General features: G+C 47.7%; 1 protein-coding gene across 1 annotated transcript in view; it reads right to left on the reverse strand.

Annotated features, from left to right (window-relative positions):
* Nucleotides 1-2,950: 2,950 nt before the first annotated feature.
* LOC107108446 (SET-binding protein-like) overlaps nt 2,951-17,334 on the reverse strand; it is a 17,951-nt gene continuing 3,567 nt past the window's right edge. Inside the window, exon 2 of the mRNA XM_015408883.1 lies at nt 2,951-3,630. Within this exon, the coding sequence (XP_015264369.1) occupies nt 3,089-3,630 (542 nt within the window). The 3' untranslated portion in view covers nt 2,951-3,088. The remainder of the gene's footprint in view (nt 3,631-17,334) is intronic.

Raw genomic sequence — 17,334 nt, forward strand, 5'->3', positions numbered from 1 at the left:
CAGAGTGACACGTGTCCAGACCACGCAAAGTGGTTCCATGTAAGGACAAATACTGAACTGGCCCTTAGCTATCTATAACTGATTAGAAGTCCACCGTAGCAGCAAATGACTACACCCCTTAGCTATCTATAACTGATTAGAAGTCTACCGTAGCAGCAAATGATTATCCCGCGGAACTGATATTCATGATGATGGCAGATGCATGAAATGGCATCTGGTGGGTCGGCATGTTTCTGGTACCCAGTAAACATTCAAAGTAAGCATAAGGGTGCGGTGCGGAGAGCAGTTTGCCCATTCTGTCGGTGAATTCAATACAGACATAAAAAGGGGATGTCCGTGAAGCAGGGCTATTTTGGGGCAGGAACGCACAGGAACAGAGTTCCGGCTGGCTTCAGAGTCGGCCACGCCCACTACAGCCAAAACCTCTGCGTGCATGGCTACAGAGGGAAGGCCTGGAGAGCGACCCCCCCCCAGCAACTCCGAGGCGGGTGGGCCAGGGGGGTCCTGGAAGGATTTAAATGCCTCCCTGTGCCTTCCCCATCCTTCCCTTCCCTTCAAGGGGGGGTTGCCCGAGCTCCCTGCAGCCACGGGGCGCCAAGGCAAGCCAAGGGGGTGTGGCCCAATATGCTAATGAGCTGTGCTTTCAGGGGTGTGGTCTAAAATGCCAGCGAGTTTCTGCTGTCAGGGGTGTGGCCTATTATGCTAATGAGTTCTTGCTGGGCTTTTTCTTAAAAAAGAAAGCCCTGCCATGAAGTATTCCTCAACATGAAGAGAAGGGGGTCACTCCATGTGCTTGGGGAAACTGGAGGGCATCTAATCAAAGGGCTGGTCTTAATGGCAACTTTGAAGGATTTTGAATGGACTTGGGACGGTTTCTAGGAACAAAGGAGAGACAACAGGGGCTGTGTACAGCTTCCCAGAGAACAGCAATAAAGTTAACTTAATTGCCCGCTTGCATCCCTCAGGTGATACATGCAAGATCAGGCCTGATGAACCAGTTTTCAACCCTTCTATGTGACGGCGAGTTCAAAAGCTAGCACAATATCATCGGATGACTTGGTTGGTCCTAATAAAAAGTATTATATTGATCTTGTTCTTTTTTGGGGGGATTTTGCATGGACTAAGGAGGCTGTACCAGTTTTCCAACTTGCAAATAAGTCAGGGGAAAGAAACATATAAGAATCAGAGTGTGGACAGGGGTCAGGTTTCTTTTGAGTAATGCTCAGCAGAGTTTATCAATAATGAGGATTTTTCTCAGAGAGGATTTGCAATTTAATGAATTAGGCCCTCCTTATCTCTCCAACAAAGTGGATCAATGCCAGGATACTTGGAATAAATTTATGAAGGAAAGGAAAGAAATCTGTTTAGTACTTGCTTTAAATTTCAACAACCGACTTTTTCTTTCTTTAAAAAGAAAGTATTATCACTGCAATGTAATAACACATTCTTTAAAAATCTTTGCATTTCAAAATAATACTACTGTTTAGTATTCTTGTTTTGGCTAAGGAAACGCTTCAGATACACATATATAGATATATCCAAGCTTAAAAAAATACTGGTGGCTAAAAGTACACTCTGAATTTGAACTGGACAATTGGAACTGACGATTTTAAAAAGACGATTCGTCACACACAGTTTGTGTCCATGCAGACTGATTTCCTTCATTTTTTTATAATTACATTATGTACAAAAGAAAAAAAAAAAGAAATTACTTTTTCAGTTTATTAAGGCAACCACAACTTGGAAAAAAAAATTTGTCCAAAGTGGCTTTAATACAACTGCAGTGGCGATACCCTTTGAACGTTTTGAATATTATTATTATTTTAGATAAGAACACTTATTCCGTTATTTTAATTGAAACACTTGCCAAGAAATGACATGATTTTGTTTCCCCTCTGGTTTCGTTTTCTGTGTGGGTTAATTTTTTTAACTACATTTACTGTTCTTTATTAATTAAAAGTCAAGGCATTTCTACACTGCTTGGACCCAATCCTGCAATCATTTTTACACCCAGGGTTTCCTACAGACTCGTTTTTTTTCGGTAAAATTTTTTGCAGGCATTGGTAAGCTCTTGCTAACATCATCAATGGGAACAAGAAGTCACCATGTCGGAAGGCTTTATATGTCAGTGAAAGATCATTTTTTTGCTTTTGATGTGAGACACTAAACTATTCCATTGCTTTCTAGAAGAGTGCTCGGTAAAGTAGAGCTCTGGTACTATTGCCTATGGCGCTCACCATTTGCTTATTTGCATCGAATTATGGAGGCAAGGAGGGGGAAATGGTCAGATTCCGAACTAGTGAGTCAGATCTCTTGGGATCCAGTAGCCCGAAACCCAGCAAACGTTTCTAAAACACCCCTATAAAAATAAAAAAGACAAACATTGACAAAGCAGATTAAAACCAAGAGAACAGTTGAGGAATCTACACACTCACTCCTTATTTGTTGTTGAAGTTGTTGAAAAGCAAAAGTTCCAACTGTGATTTCCATTCTGAGGATTGCCAACGTTTTTACCGGCAGGGGCTCTTGCGCCTTTAAAATCACTGTGGCAGGGAGAGCTTTCAACAAACGTGAATTTTCCCACCGCGGCTCTGCACCAGTCAAAGAAGCTGCCCCGACGCCATTATCCTTCACAACCACATTTGTCAAAGAGGCAAGCTCCTCTGTTCAGAATGACATTGACAATTCTCATATGGCTATTGTCAGTCCCCACTGCGTACGAATCTTTAGTGACTCTGAGTGAACCCCCTTCTCCTTGGAGACACGAGAACCACAACACTGATTTGTACCAGAAACTCTACAAAGCAGATCGTTACTTTTTTGGGGGGAAAAGAAATCTTCCGCAGTACCCTCTCCCGTACTATCCCGTACTAACGCCAAAGATGTGTCATTATTGAAATTATTATTATTATTATTATTATTACTGGTTGTTCCTATCTGAACTCTTCATGGCTGCTGTGCTACTGAAATGCAGAGCAAGTCTGATCCCATGGTAGGTGCCGAACAGACCTGCCTAATGCTGTGCTCCAGGCCGTGTTCCCGGGGCGCTAACCGTCCGGCACTGTCCTATGATCAGCCACGTCTGCAACTAGGGAAGGGTTTCACTTTCGCTTCCTCTAGTTTTCCGGTGCCTCTTGACTTTTACTTCATCCTCCTCCTCCTCTGGATGTTGCTGAGATTTGTTTTTTCTTTTCCCCACTCTGGCTGTCCGTGGAGGGGGCGGTGGCGGAGGGGGAGGCTGCGTTGTCTCTCGGGCCATATGTACGACGGCCTCAATGGTGGCCGTGATTGTATCTTGACTGGCTGCTTGTTCCAATATTAAAGGGTTCAGTGTGAATCGCTGACCTCGTTTGCAAGGCAGGTCGACGCATTTTTCCAAAACTGGCATTTGGTCTCTGGAGTCTTCGTCAAATGAGAGGGGCTGCTTGCGGGGACGCCCTCTCCTCTTTTTGACAAAGTTATTGCCCGTCTTTGATTGTCTCTGCAGCCGCTTGGCTTTCAGGATTTTGTTCACGTGATCCAAGTTCTTTTTCGTGGAAAGGATCTTGGTGTAGTTGCACATCTTGCGCACCTCGCACTGGATTGCTTCGATTTCACGGCGCTTGAAACGTTTCTTTAACGGTGAGATGGCTGCAGGGCGAGAGAAAACAATGATCATTTCAGTTCTGGAGCCAACCGGACTGTCAGAGGGCTCTTCAAAATAGCTGCCGAAATATGATTAATGCAGGCCGATATAAAGATTCCCTGAGACTGGAGATTGTGAATAATGGTGGAAAGACGGAAAACTGCATACAACACAGAGAAATATTTCAGTATTATTTATTACAAATACTACCACAGCAGAGCAGCTATATTTATATTCTGTGTCAGTTAGCAGGCCATTAATATTACCTTAGCAGACTGACTGAATTAATGAATGAAAATTAGTAACATACCAACAGCAAGACAACATTTCTGTTTTCTAATCAAGATGGGCACAGATCCACTTATAAGGCATGAATTCTCGCAACGTTAATAATCTTGTCTCCTCCTAGCAGAGATACATTTTGAAATGTCTAGGATTTTATAAGTCCTTTTTGCCAATCGGCTTAAAAAAAGACAGACAATTAATGAATCAATATCCAGCACTTCCAAATGCTGTTTGAAGTGGCTTATGGGAGTCTGAGTACAAACATACTTAAAATATGAAGCCACCTTTTCAAAACAATCAACCACATTTGCTGAAAAGGGTTTCAGAGGGCAGCCACGATTCGAGTCCAGTAGCTCCTTAGGGATCAACAAGATGATAGTGGCCTATAAAACTACGCCTGCAATGGAGAGAATCGACAAAGATAATTTTTTCCTCCCTCTCCCAAAATACTAGAACTTGAGGGAGTCCAATGAAGCTGATAGGCCAGGGGTGTCAAAGATAAGGCCCGGGGGCCGGAACCAGCCCACCCAGGGCTCAGGAGCCAGTTTGGTACAGTGGTTAAGTGCGTGGGCTCTAATCTGGGAGAACTGGGTTTGATTCCCCACTCCTCCACTTGCAGCTGCTGGATGACCTTGGGCAAGCCATAGTTCTCTCAGAGCTGTCCTTGAAAGGGCAGTTCTGGAAAGAGCTCTCTCAGCCCCACCTACCTCACAGGGTGTCTGTTGTGGGGAGGGGAAGGGAAAGGGATTGTAAGCCGCTCTGAGACTCCGAGTGAAGGGCGGGGTATAAATCCAATCTCTTCTTCTTCTTTGGCATCCCGCGAACAACTAGTACATGGGAGGGAAGAGGAGACTGTTTGGGGGAGTGGGCAGAGCCACTCCGATTGTGGCTTCAGCATGGCAGAACAACCTCGTCTGCAGCAGTCAAGTAGTGTAGGAGGGTCTGCCCAGCTGCACTACTGTCCAGTCTGCCCATATGGGTTTTCTTTTGCACCCCCCTCCCAGCCCATGGGGCACTGCAGTGAGCAGCTTACCAGCTGCTGTCCTTTATGCAGTTCATACCTCTGGTACCTAGCATTACATTTTTTGGCACACAGGGTCTTGGCCCAGCCAAAGTGACATTTATGTCAGATCTGGCCCTCGTAACAAATGAGTTCGACACCTTTGTGATAGGCAGTAGGTTCAGGACGGACAAAAGGAAATACTGCTTTACGCAGAGAGTGATTAAAATGTGGAATTCGCTGCCAGAGGATGTAGTGATGGCCACACGAATAAACAGCTTTAAAAGGGGTTTGGGTAGATTCACGGAGCATATGTCTATCAATGGCTTCTAGCCATGGTGACTGAGGGGAACCTCCTCATTGAGAGACACCAAGCCTCTGAATCCCGGAGCCAGGAGGCAAAATCAGGGGAAGGCCTTGGCCTCTATGGCCTGTTGATGGACTTCCAGAGGAACTGGTTGGTCACTGTGTGAGGCAGGATGCTGGACTAGCTGGACCACTGGTCTGATCTAGCAGGTCTCTTCTGATGTTCTTATGAAGGCCTCAGCCTCTGTGCCCTGTTGTTGGCCCTCCAGAGGAATTGGTTGGCCACTGTGTGAGACAGGATGCTGGACTAGATAGACCACTGGTCTGATCCAGCAGGTCTCTTCTGATGTTCTTATGAAGGCCTCAGCCTCTGTGCCCTGTTGTTGGCCCTCCAGAGGAATTGGTTGGCCACTGTGTGAGACAGGATGCTGGACTAGATAGACCACTGGTCTGATCCAGCAGGTCTCTTCTGATGTTCTTATGAAGGTCTCAGCCTCCATGCCCTGTTGTTGGCCCTCCAGAGGAACTGGTTGGCCACAGTGTGAGGCAGGATGCTGGACTAGATGGACCACTGGTCAGATCCAGCAGCGGTCTTCTTATATTCTTAGGATTTTCGGGGTATGAGCTTCTGAGATGGTATCTGATGGAGGAAACTTTCCCTGTCAAAAGCTCATACTCCTGGAAATCTTTCTTTCTCGCTAAGGCGCTACTGGACTTGAATCTAGCTATTCAAGGCTAGCTACTTTGAGATGCTTTGATTCTCAAAAGCTTATACCTCAAATATCTTGATAGTCACTAAGGTGGACTGGACTCAAATCTACCTATTTTTTTTATATATAAAGCTATCAATAGCATATCGTGGCCAGGAACCAAAGCCCCACAGGTGGTGTTTTGCACCCCCTCTGAAGTTGCAACACGGTTATGGGATCCAACAGAGAACCATCCCATGAGATATGTCTGGGGCAGGATGAAAAAAGATATTACAACTGACCCCCCCCCCCGAACATTCTCATATGGTCAAGTACTTTCCACTGGGGCACTGTAGATGTGGTTGGGATTTTACTTAGGTTCTACATCTTAAGAAGGGGAAGGAGGTAAAGGAGACTCAGGCAAAAGGCAAGGCAGTCCCTAACTTGGTTTTAGCCCCTGCGGTCCTCCCCCCCACATAAAATAACATTCGCTACATTTACTGTTATGGATGTGGGGGGGGGGGAAATCATCCCACTAAGCTAGGGATCTATAGCAACCCCAAATGCCCCCCAAATACCCCAGGGGTATATTTTTGATAAGTCTTTAAGTTTAGTTTCTCACAGCACCAACAAGGAAATGAAAATTCAACAACCGTAGGTTAAACATACTGGTACACTGATGTCCCAGTACTTGGTCTGTTGTACATTAATGCTTTTTACAGAAATCTAACCATTTGTTAGGAGCTGTGGTGGCTCAAGTGGTTAAGACGCTGAACTGCAGGCTGTGGAAGGTCGGTAGTTCAGCAGTTCGAGACCCGAGTGTGCCACATGACGGAGTGAGCTCCCGTCTCTCGTTCCAGCTCCTGCCAACCTAGCAGTTCGAAAGCAAGAAATTGCAAGTAGATAAATAGGGACCACTTCGGTGGGAAGGTAACAGCGTTCCGTGCGCCTTGGTGTTTAGTCATGCCGGTTACATGACCACGGAAACGTCTTCGGACAGCGCTGGCTCTTTGGCTTTGAAACGGAGATGAGGACCGCAACCCTTGAGTCTGATTCGACTGGCTTTTGAGCAAGGGAACCTTTACCTTTACCTTTACCCATTTGTTGTGTTCACTTAGCAGTACTTAACTGTAAACCGTACGATATTTTTGTGGGCACCGTCGACATTGTGATGCCCCCTTTCCCATATTTCCCAAGAAAGGCAGCCATCGATTTAAAAAGCTCGTAGAGTAAGATAAGTTACTCACTACTTTAGGTTGTGAGGAAATCTGCCCTAAAATTAAAAGGTTCCACACCATCTCATACTTTTCAGATTTGTATAAACTCCGGTTTTGAGGTTTGTGGAAACCTCAACTGTATCCCTTGGCAGTTCTACTTTTTAAAAATATTTATTTAGAAAATTTCTACGTCGCCTAGGGTTGCTAGGCCTGGCCTGACAACCAGTGGGTGACTGAGGGGGAGGAGTCAGTGGGGACGTGGCTGTTGGTGTGTTGTCACTTCTGGGAAGAAACAGATATAACATTAGTACTCTCTAGGAATCACTGAAAACTCTTATGGTTTTACCCCAGTTCCAGCCAATTACTAGAGATGAGTGACATCACTTCTGGGGTTTCCCGGGAAGTGATGTCATGCTACCAGCTGACGGCCATCTAGGGCAAGAAATTCCCCACCCCCACCAGGGGGCTGGCAACCCAAATGCCGCCTCTCCAGAGAACCTGCCCAAGGTGGCTTACAAAACAAAACAAACAGAAACATAATGAAAGCGTAAAAGCTGTTAACAATTAAAAACCTAGCTGAAAATACTCAGCCAGCACATAAACAGCACAACATGCCTAGCAGCTTAGCTCGCGTCTCATACATCACTTTCCAGGATAAAACCAGACTATAAAAGTGATTGATATCACAACCCCCACACCATATTGTCTCGCCAAGAAAGAAGTCCAATACTGAATGGCCCAGCCTAGCCGGATCTGGCCAGATTTCAGAAGCTAAGCTGGGTCGGCCTTGGTTCATACTTGGATGGGAGACCACCAAAGAATACCAGGGTCACTAGGCAGAGACAGGCAATGGCAAACCACTTCCGAACGTCTCTTGCTTTCAAAACCGTATGGGGTTGGCATCATTCGACTGCAACAAGATGGCATTTCCCACCACCAGCTAGGGTTGCCAAACCTGTTTATTCCTGCGGCGTGGGGCTCCCGGACGTTGTCCCGAGCGCGCGCGCCGCATGCATGTCACCCGGATGTGATGACGGGGTGGGGTTTCCCCAGGGGCCCGATTCCGCGGCGGCGGAAATCGGGCCTTTAAAGCGGGGGGAAATCCACCCCCCGGGGGGATTTTGCAGCCCTACCACCAGCCCTTCTCTGCCTGAGATGTTCGTATACAGGAAATTCGTAAGTATCTTATGAAACGAGGAGAGCAACAACAAGAAAGTAGGCTTTGATTCCAGTAAAGGATAAAAAACATTTCCCTCTAAGTCAACTTCATTTCATGACTGGTTGCAACGTTAATTTGCACCTTCCTGTTTGAGCCGTCCTTGAAGTGTTTCGAGGGCGGCCAAGATTTCTAGGAAGGTTCATTTATCGACTACTGGCTAGATTAATGGGTAGCAATCTAATTCACACTGGCTGCGTTGAAAGAATAAAAGTCACCTCCGAGTCCTTTCATGAGAAAATGTCTCTGATGGAAAAAGAATACCACATGCACACACAAAGACGCACACACACACACACACAGGTGCCTACTTTTTGAAAGTTTCGTTTTAAAAACATTGGCACGAAAACTCGGCACTGCTGTCTAAATTTTTGTTTTGTACGAAATTGGCTTGTGCGCTGCCATGATCCCTGGCCTCCGAAAAGAACTCCTTTAAACAAACCCAAGTTAATGAGTCATAAACAAAACACAGACATATTCTCTCATATAAATAAGGATCTGCGTGTCCAGCCGTCCAAAGTCTGGTTTTCATTAATTATAAACACACCAAAAAAAAGAGAGAGATCCCTTGCGTAAGACACACTCCATCCTTAGGAAAGACACTGTGAATTAAGAACATAAGAACATAAGAGACGCCAATGTTGGATCAAGCCAATGGCCCATCCAGTCCAACACTCTGTGTCACATGATGGCCAAAAATACCAGGTGCCACCAGGAGGTCCACCAGTGGGGCCAGGACACCAGAAACCCTCTCACTGTTGCCCCCCCCCAAGCACCAAGAATACAGTGCATCACTGGCCCCAGACTGAGAGTTACTATCTATACTATCTATACCTACTGATGGACTTCCGTATGCTTATCTAATTCCCTCTTACAGCTGTCCATGCTTGTAGCCGACACCACCTCCTGTGGCAGTGAATTCTTGCACTGGCCCCGGTGGAAGCCTGTCTGGTGCAGTGGTTACAGTGTCAGACCAGGGTCTAGGAGACTTGAGTTCAAATCCCTGCTGTGCTGTAAAGCTCACTGGGTAACCTTGACTTCAATCACTCGCTCTCAGCCAAAGCTTTCTCACAGGTTTGTGCTGAGATAAAATGGTAGACGTATAAAATCGTCTTGTACAGAGTTAGAGCATTGGTCAAGAACGGTCAGTCCTCTCTACTCTGAATGGCAGTGGCTTTTCAGGGTCTCAGGTGGAGGTCTTTCAATTTACTTACTACAATATTCTTTTCTCTAGAGAGGCTGGGGATCGAACCTGGGCTTTGCCGCAAGCAACGCAGATGCTCAACCAATGATCCATGGCGTCTGGCTGCTGTTGTCTCCCAGAAACTGGCCTCCGGAGCTACAGTGCATATAAAACTCTAATACTGTATTCTTAGCACATCTCCAGGAAATCAACAGGTGACTTCATATGTTCAGTCACCCCCAATGGGACATTCTTCACCGAACTGAAGAACTTTGTCAAGATGGCCCTAGATTGTTGGCTCAATGAGACCCGGCAGGAAGCACTTGGTTCCAGAAACATGGAAGTAATTTTAGGAAACAATTTATCCCGTGGCTGCACTGATTATGTTCTCCGCCACCTCCTGCCTGCCACTGCGACCGTTGGGTAACGGTGGCACTCTTTCTTCTCATCTTAAGTGCTCAGCTGAGGCAGAGAACAGGACCACGATTCATTTGTGCTGTTCTTTCCCTTGGATGCATGAACCCCATAGGATAACCCTGGCTGCCTCTCTTTCTGGAAACCGTGGCAAGACCTGGGATAGCACCAAAATAGGCTGGATGCTGCTGAAAAGGATCCAGTCAACAGTACCACTTATCGAGAGCCAGTTCGGTGTCGTGGTTAAGTGCGCAGACTCTAAGCTGGGAGAACTGGGTTTGATTCCCCACTCCTCCACTTGCAGCTGGCTGGATGACCTCTGGCACAGCTGTCCTTGAAAAAGAGCAGTTTCTGTCAAGAGCTCTCTCAGCCCCACCTACCTCACAGGGTGTCTGTTGTGGGGAGGGGAAGGGGAAGGAGTTTGTAAGTCGCTCTGAGACTCCTTTGGGTAGTGAAGGGCGGGGTATCAATCCAATCTCTTCCTCTTCTTCTTTTGCCTCACAGGGTGTCTGTTGTGGGGAGGGGAAGGGGAAGGAGTTTGTAAGCCCCTCTGAGACACCTTTGGGTAGTGAAGGGCGGGGTATAAATCCAATCTCTTCTTCTTCTTTTACCTCAGGGTGTCTGTTGTGGGGAGGGGAAGGGAAAGGAGTTTGTAAGCCACTCTGAGACTCCTTTGGGTAGTGAAGGGCGGGGTATAAATCCAATCTCCTCTTCTTCTTCTTTTACCTCACCGGGTGTCTGTTGTGGGGAGGGGAAGGGAAAGGAGTTTGTAAGCCGCTCTGAGACACCTTTGGGTAGTGAAGGGCAGGGTATAAATCCAATCTCCTCTTCTTCTTCTTCTTCTTCTTCTTCTTCTTCTTCTTCTTCTTCTTCTTCTTCTTCTTCTTCTTCTTCTTCTTCTTCTTCTTCTTCTTCTTATCTGGGAGAACCGGGTTTGATTCCCCACTCCTCCACTTACACCTGGCTGGATGACCTTGGGCAAGCCATAGTTCTGATAAGAGCTGTCCTTGAAAAAGAGCAGTTTCTGTCAAGAGTTCTCTCAGCCCCACCTCCCTCACAGGGTGTCTGTTGTGGGGAGGGGAAGGGAAAGGAGTTTGTAAGCCGCTCTGAGACTCCTTTGGGTAGTGAAGGGCGGGGTATAAATCCAATCTCCTCCTCCTCCTCCTCTCCTTCTTCTTCTATTTGACCAGGGCCAACTGCCATTCTTAGCAGCAGAGTGCAAAGATCCACCTTGGGTGTGATGCAGCTGCCTTCTGCCGAGTCAGATCGTTGGCTCATTGAGCTCAGAGCTGAGACCTCTGCCTGGCAGCTGCACGCTGTGGTTTCAAGGAAGGGTCTTCCTCATCACCTGCTGTCCGAAATTGTGATTGGAAATGTTGGGGACCAAACCTGGATCTTCTATTGGCAGCACACATGCTCTGCCAGTGAGCATACCCTGAGGTGGGGGAGCTGCCAGGGCCCAGGGCTTTTAGGAGGGCCCACTGCTGTTGACACCCCCCCTCACTTGCTAGCACTCTACCATCCATACTCTTGGATGCACATACTCCCAAATGCCATTAGGGAAAGGCTTGCAAGTGGTGCAGGTGGCTGTGAGCATGGGCAACGGGAGGTCTTTCAAGGAGGCAGGGGAAGGGCACACAGGCAGTTGGGAGGCATGAGGAAAGTTGGGAGGGTGTGAGCAGGGCCTTGTGTTCGGCACCAGGTATAAACCGAACTGAATAAATAAATACTTATTCGGCCGAATGCCAATTAGACAATCTGATCCTGCTACCGATACAGTTGGCCCGAATAAAAACCGATATTATTAGTCTTTTATTCGGGCCAGCTATATGGCTGAATTGCGCTTCCGCTACTGCCGCATGGCTTGGAAGAAGAAGAGAAGAGATTGGATTTATACCTTGCCCTTCACTTGGAGTCTCAGAGCGGCTTACAAATTCCTTTCCCTTCCCCTCCCCACAACAGACACCCTGTGAGGTAGGTGGGGCTGACAGTGCTCTTGACAGAAACTGCTCTTTCAAGGACAGCTCTGAGAGAACTATGGCTTGCCCAAGGTCATCGAGCAGGTCTAACTGGAGGAGTGGGGAATCAAACCCAGTTCTCCCAGATTAGAGTCTGCACACTTGACCCCTACACCAAATTGGAGAAGGCAGAAGTGGGACAGTTAGACTCCCCACCTCTTTGCTCTTTTCCGAGGTTCTTCTCCCTGGGAAAGCCCTACTAAAGAAACCCTGTAGAAGGAGACAGCCCTGTTCTCCAGCCCGACACTAGAGTTCAACAGTAGTTTCACTAAAGACACTTGTCTCCCCTTTGTCCCAAAAAAGCGATTCACACAACCCAATCAACCTGGCAAGGTCTGGGCTGGGTGCAGCTAGCTAAGTCCTGAAGCGGTCGTGTGAACTCTGCAACCCGTGCCACACATGTTGCAGAGTGCAGCAATGGGTGTGGTGGGAGGAGGAGAGAAAGGGATCCGAGTGGAAGGCCACAGGAGGTTTTGCCGGTTCAATAGCTGGCCTTAAGCCGCCCATTTGGTTTGAATCACAACCCCTGCTTCCCGCCCCCCAGGAAAGCGTTTTTCAATGAATTACAGGATATCCACAACACCATCTCCTAGCCTCATTAACACAGGCTCCTTCAGTTTTCAATAAAGTGCCTCAACATCTGGGTGACAGACAAAGTAGCAGCTTAATTAGACATGAACGGGGTGGTGAGGCTCACCCGTCTCCTGAACTGCAACACACGACTGCTCTCTTCCCTTCTCTGCTCTATGAATGATTAAACTGTCCTTCGATTAGCTCTTCAACTTGTTCTTTCAAGTACCCCTATTCACATTAGAAGCCTCACTGCTTTCTTAGACCTCTGCGTTGCTCCTCTGAATACCAGTTTCTGGGGTGGGCCACATCTGGGGGGAGGGGGTGGCTTTGGCCTCTGTGCCTGGCTTGCAGGAATCTGGCAGGGCATCTATTTATTTATTTGATTTATAAATCACCCCCCCCCGAGGGCTCGGGGTGGTGTACATCACAATTGAAACATACAATCTGGTCAGCCTCCCTATGAAAGAAGATGCTAGATCAGATGGACCTTTGGTTTTATTGTGTAGTGGGTTGCCGCATGGATGAATGACGAACAACGACGTAATGCATAGCACGCTTTATTCAGTACACAACAAGACACCACACAACAGCCGGCAGGCCAACTATATACACAACCAGGGGACACACCCCTGGGTCCCATTGGCGGGTTTGAATCTCCCGCCACGGTCCCATTGGTTCCCCCAGTGGAGGGACTAGGATCCTAGTCCCTATTGTTAAGCCAGACTGAAGCTCAGGCATGTGCGCTGGCCTCTGGTGGCGGTCAGCGGACACAACAGGTTTGATCCAGCAAAGCTTTCCTTAGGTCCTTCTCTCAAACTTGATGGTGGTGGAAAATGCCGTCAAGTCGTAGCTCACTCGTGGTGACCCCGTAGGGTTTTCCGGGCAAGAGACGACCAGGGGTGGCTTGCCTCTGCATAGTGACCCTGGACTTCCCTGGTGGTCTCCCATCCAAGTACTACCCAGGGCTGACCCTGCTTAGCTTTCAAGATCTGATGAGACCGGGCTCGCCTGGACCACCCAGGTCAGGGCAAACTTGATCCGACCCAAATTCTCAGTTGGCTGGCGAGTTTCGGACATTCCTCGACCGTCCTCACAAACGACTCTGCTCTTTCTTCTTCACTGCCCCTTATTTTTGGGTCTCCATCAATGTTCCCTCTAAGCTGTGAAGTCTTGTGAGCAAAAGTTCTACTTTGTGAGCTACTGGCATTAAAGTTGTGAGCGAGCGACTTGGCTACTGCAAAAATTAGTTTGCTCCGGAGCCATCTTTCCTGAGCTGAAACAAAAATGTGTGAGCTGGAAGCTAAAAAACCTGTGAGCTAGCTCACTCTAACTCAGCTTAGAGGGAACACTGGTCTCCATACCTCCAACGTAAGAGATGATGATCATAGTTGTCATCTGCCTCTTAGCTGGAGTAGGCAGGTCTCTAGGATTTACATCAAATTAAATATTTTTATAACGCCAGTTTGGTGCAGTGGTTAAAAGCAGCGGACTCCAATCTGGGAGGACCGGGTTTGATCCCCCACTCCTCCACATGCAGCTGCTGGTGTGACCTTGGGTCAGTCACAAGTTCGCTCAGAGCTGTTCTCTCAAGGGCAGTTCTCTCAGAGCTCTCTCAGCCCCACCCACCTCACAGGGTGTCTGTTGTGGGGAGGAGGAGGGAAAGGAGACTGTAAGCCGCTCTGAGACTCCGAGTGAAGGGCGGGGAATAGATCCAATCTCCTCCTCTTCCTCGGAGCTCAGTACAAAATCTGCTCAACAAATCTGCAACAGGCATATTAAGCTGAGAGAGAATGGCGGCCCGTAAATCACCTTGTGACTTGCAACCAGATTTCCCTGGTCGACATCAGACATTCTGACCACTAATTTATTTATTTATCTTTAAATTTATACCCTGCCCTCCCTGAAGGCTCAGGGTGGCTCACAAGGGGCACGAATGCCCAAGTTAAAACATTAAAACAGTACAGAATAGTATAAAATACAATAAATAAATAATTCACATTGAGGTGCACGGGTGAATCCCCTCTACCCTTGAGATTATAGGCAAGTTTTAATCTCATGATAACAGGCCAGCTGGGACTTGGCTGTGATGGTTAGGCCAACCGGTCCTGCTTTCTACTTTGCCCTATCATTCAAGGCTCAGGGATGCGATTGTACTTTCAGGTGAAAGTGATACTTATCGGTTTCCTGTGCATCCATCAGAGACGAAGAACAAAAGAGATTGGATTTATACCCTGCCCTTCACTTGGGAGTCTCAGAGTGGCTTAAAAACTCCTTTCCCTTCCCCTCCTCACAACAGACACCCCGTGAGATAGGTGGGGCTGAGAGAGCCCTGAGAGAACTGCTGAAAGAGCTTGTAACTGACCCAAGGTCACACCAGCAGCTGCATGTGGAAGAGTGGGGAATCAAACCCTGTTCTCCTAGATTAGAGTCCACGCTCCTAACCACTACACCAAGTATCTATTGTGTGGGTTGCATTAGGACAGGGGTGTCAAACATGTGGCCCGGGGGGTGGATCATGCCCCAGAGGGCTTCTATCAGGCCCACAGTGGAACTGGCTGTATTCTGCTGCTTCTTCCACTTCTGCTGCTGCTGCGTCATCGTAGGTTTGCAACTTACAAATACACACCTAAACAGTATACTCAAGACTGCTACAGCACAGACATTTGATGCAATAATTCAGAGCAAGAGGTGTCAGTTATCAGACACTGTTAAATGAACAAAATATTGCAAGAGTGCTAATGTTTTAAGCATGTTTTTATTCTAAGTAAAAAAAACCCCATCTTTGTCTTTGTGTCCTTTATAAAGTTTAAATCTCCGCTACCGGGCATTACATTTTATGACACACAAGGCTCGGCCCAACAAGGTCTCATTTATCCAGCCCTCATAACGAATTAGTTCGACACAACTGCATTAGGACATCTCAATGCACTCTTAGTCTCTCCCTTGGGACTCTCTCACTGCCCATCTCTTCTTATTAAAAGGGGATTAGACAGATTCATGGAGGAGAGGTCTATCAGTCACTACTAGCCATGGTGATAAAGGGGACATGCACATTCAAAGTCAGTAAACCCTTGAATCCCAGTACCAGTAGGCCTTGGGCTCTACGCCCTGTTCCTGGACCTCTACAGTTACTGGCTGGCCGCTGTGTGAGATGGGATGTTGGACTATATGGACCACTGCTCTGATCCAGCAAGGCTCTTAAGTTCTTATGAAGGCCTTGGCCTCCAAGCCCTGTTGTTGGCCCTCCAGAAGAACTGGTTGGCTGCTGTGTGAGATGGGATGCTGGACTAGAGGGACCACTGGTCTGATCCAGCAGGGCTCTTCTGATGTTCTTATGAAGGCCTTGGCCTCCATACACTGTTGTTGTCCCTCCAGAGGAACTGGTTGGCCACTGTGTGAGACAGGATGCTGGACTAGATGGACCACTGCTCTGATCCAGCAGGGCTCTTACGTTACACAAGAACATAAGGGAAGTCAATGTCGGATCAGGCCAATGGCTCGTCCAGTCCAACACTCTGTGTCACACAGTGGCCATAAATACCAGGTACCATCAGGAGGTCCAGAAGTGGGGCCAGGACACTAGAAGGTAGCTAATGAGGGCCTTGGCCTCCATGCCCTGTTCTTGGCCCTCCAGAAGAACTGAATGGCTGCTGTGTGAGACAGGATGCTGGACTAGATGGACCACTGCTCTGATCCAGCAGGGCTCTTCTGATGTTCTTATCTACTGGCAGAGCAGGAAGGCTCATCAAGAAGAAGAAGAAGATGAGAAGAGATTGGATTTATACCCTGCCCTTCACTACCCAAAGGTGTCTCAGAGCGGCTTACAAACTCATTTCCCTTCCCCTTCCCACAACAGACACCCTGTGAGGTAAAAGAAGAAGAGGAAGAGATTGGATTTATACCCCGCCCTTCACTACCGAAAGGTATCTCAGAGCGGCTTAAAAACTCTTTTCCCTTCCCTTCCCCACAACAGACACCCTGTGAGGTAGGTGGAGCTGTGAGAGCTCTTTCCAGAACTGTCCTTGAGAGAACAGCTCTGAATGAACTATGGCTTGTCCAAGGTCATCCAGCAAGTGCAAGTGGAGGAGTGGGGAATCAAACCTGGTTCTCCCAGATTAGAGCCCACACACCTAATGTTCTTATCTACTGGCAGAGCAGGAAGGCTCATCAATTCTACACAAGGTCTCCAACCTTCTCTGATCCGCACACGGTGACAGATACTTCTGCTATGGCTGCTTAATTTTTCTCCACATCAGTCTGCCTTGCAGCACAAAGGAGCTATTCGGCATATAAGAAGAGCTAGATGTGAGTCCAGTAGCGCCTCAGAGACCAGCAGGATTGTTGAGGGTATAAGGCTTTTGAGAATCAGAGTTCCCCTTGTCAGATACCCCTGACTCTCTTTGACCCTTCGTCAGAGTTTTGACTCTTGAAAGCTTCTTCCCTGAAAAATCTTGTTGGCCTCTAAAGTGCTCCTGAACTCGAATCGACTGCTGTGGATCAACGGGGCTACCCGGCGTTGACACAATTCAGTGCACAAGAGGAGAGGAGATGACTGAGAGGTAACTTGGTCTTAAAGGTGCCACTGGACTGTTTTGGACCAGGGGGCTGGAGGGGCTCTGCAATTTACCTGGCTGCTCCTTGCTCTGACTGAGGGCTGCTGGGAGCAGGGGGTGGGGCTTGTTGCATGTGCCCGCCCCCTGGGCTCTTTACTGCCGGAGCTCCACTCCTGTGCGCTCCTGCAGGTAGGGGCTCTTTTTGTAGCAGGGACTCCTTTGCATATTAGGCCACACACCCCTAATGTAGCCAAT

The sequence above is a fragment of the Gekko japonicus genome, unplaced genomic scaffold (genome assembly GCF_001447785.1).
Source record: "Gekko japonicus isolate JY-2015 unplaced genomic scaffold, Gekko_japonicus_V1.1 scaffold5075, whole genome shotgun sequence".
NCBI classification, from domain to species: domain Eukaryota; kingdom Metazoa; phylum Chordata; class Lepidosauria; order Squamata; family Gekkonidae; genus Gekko; species Gekko japonicus.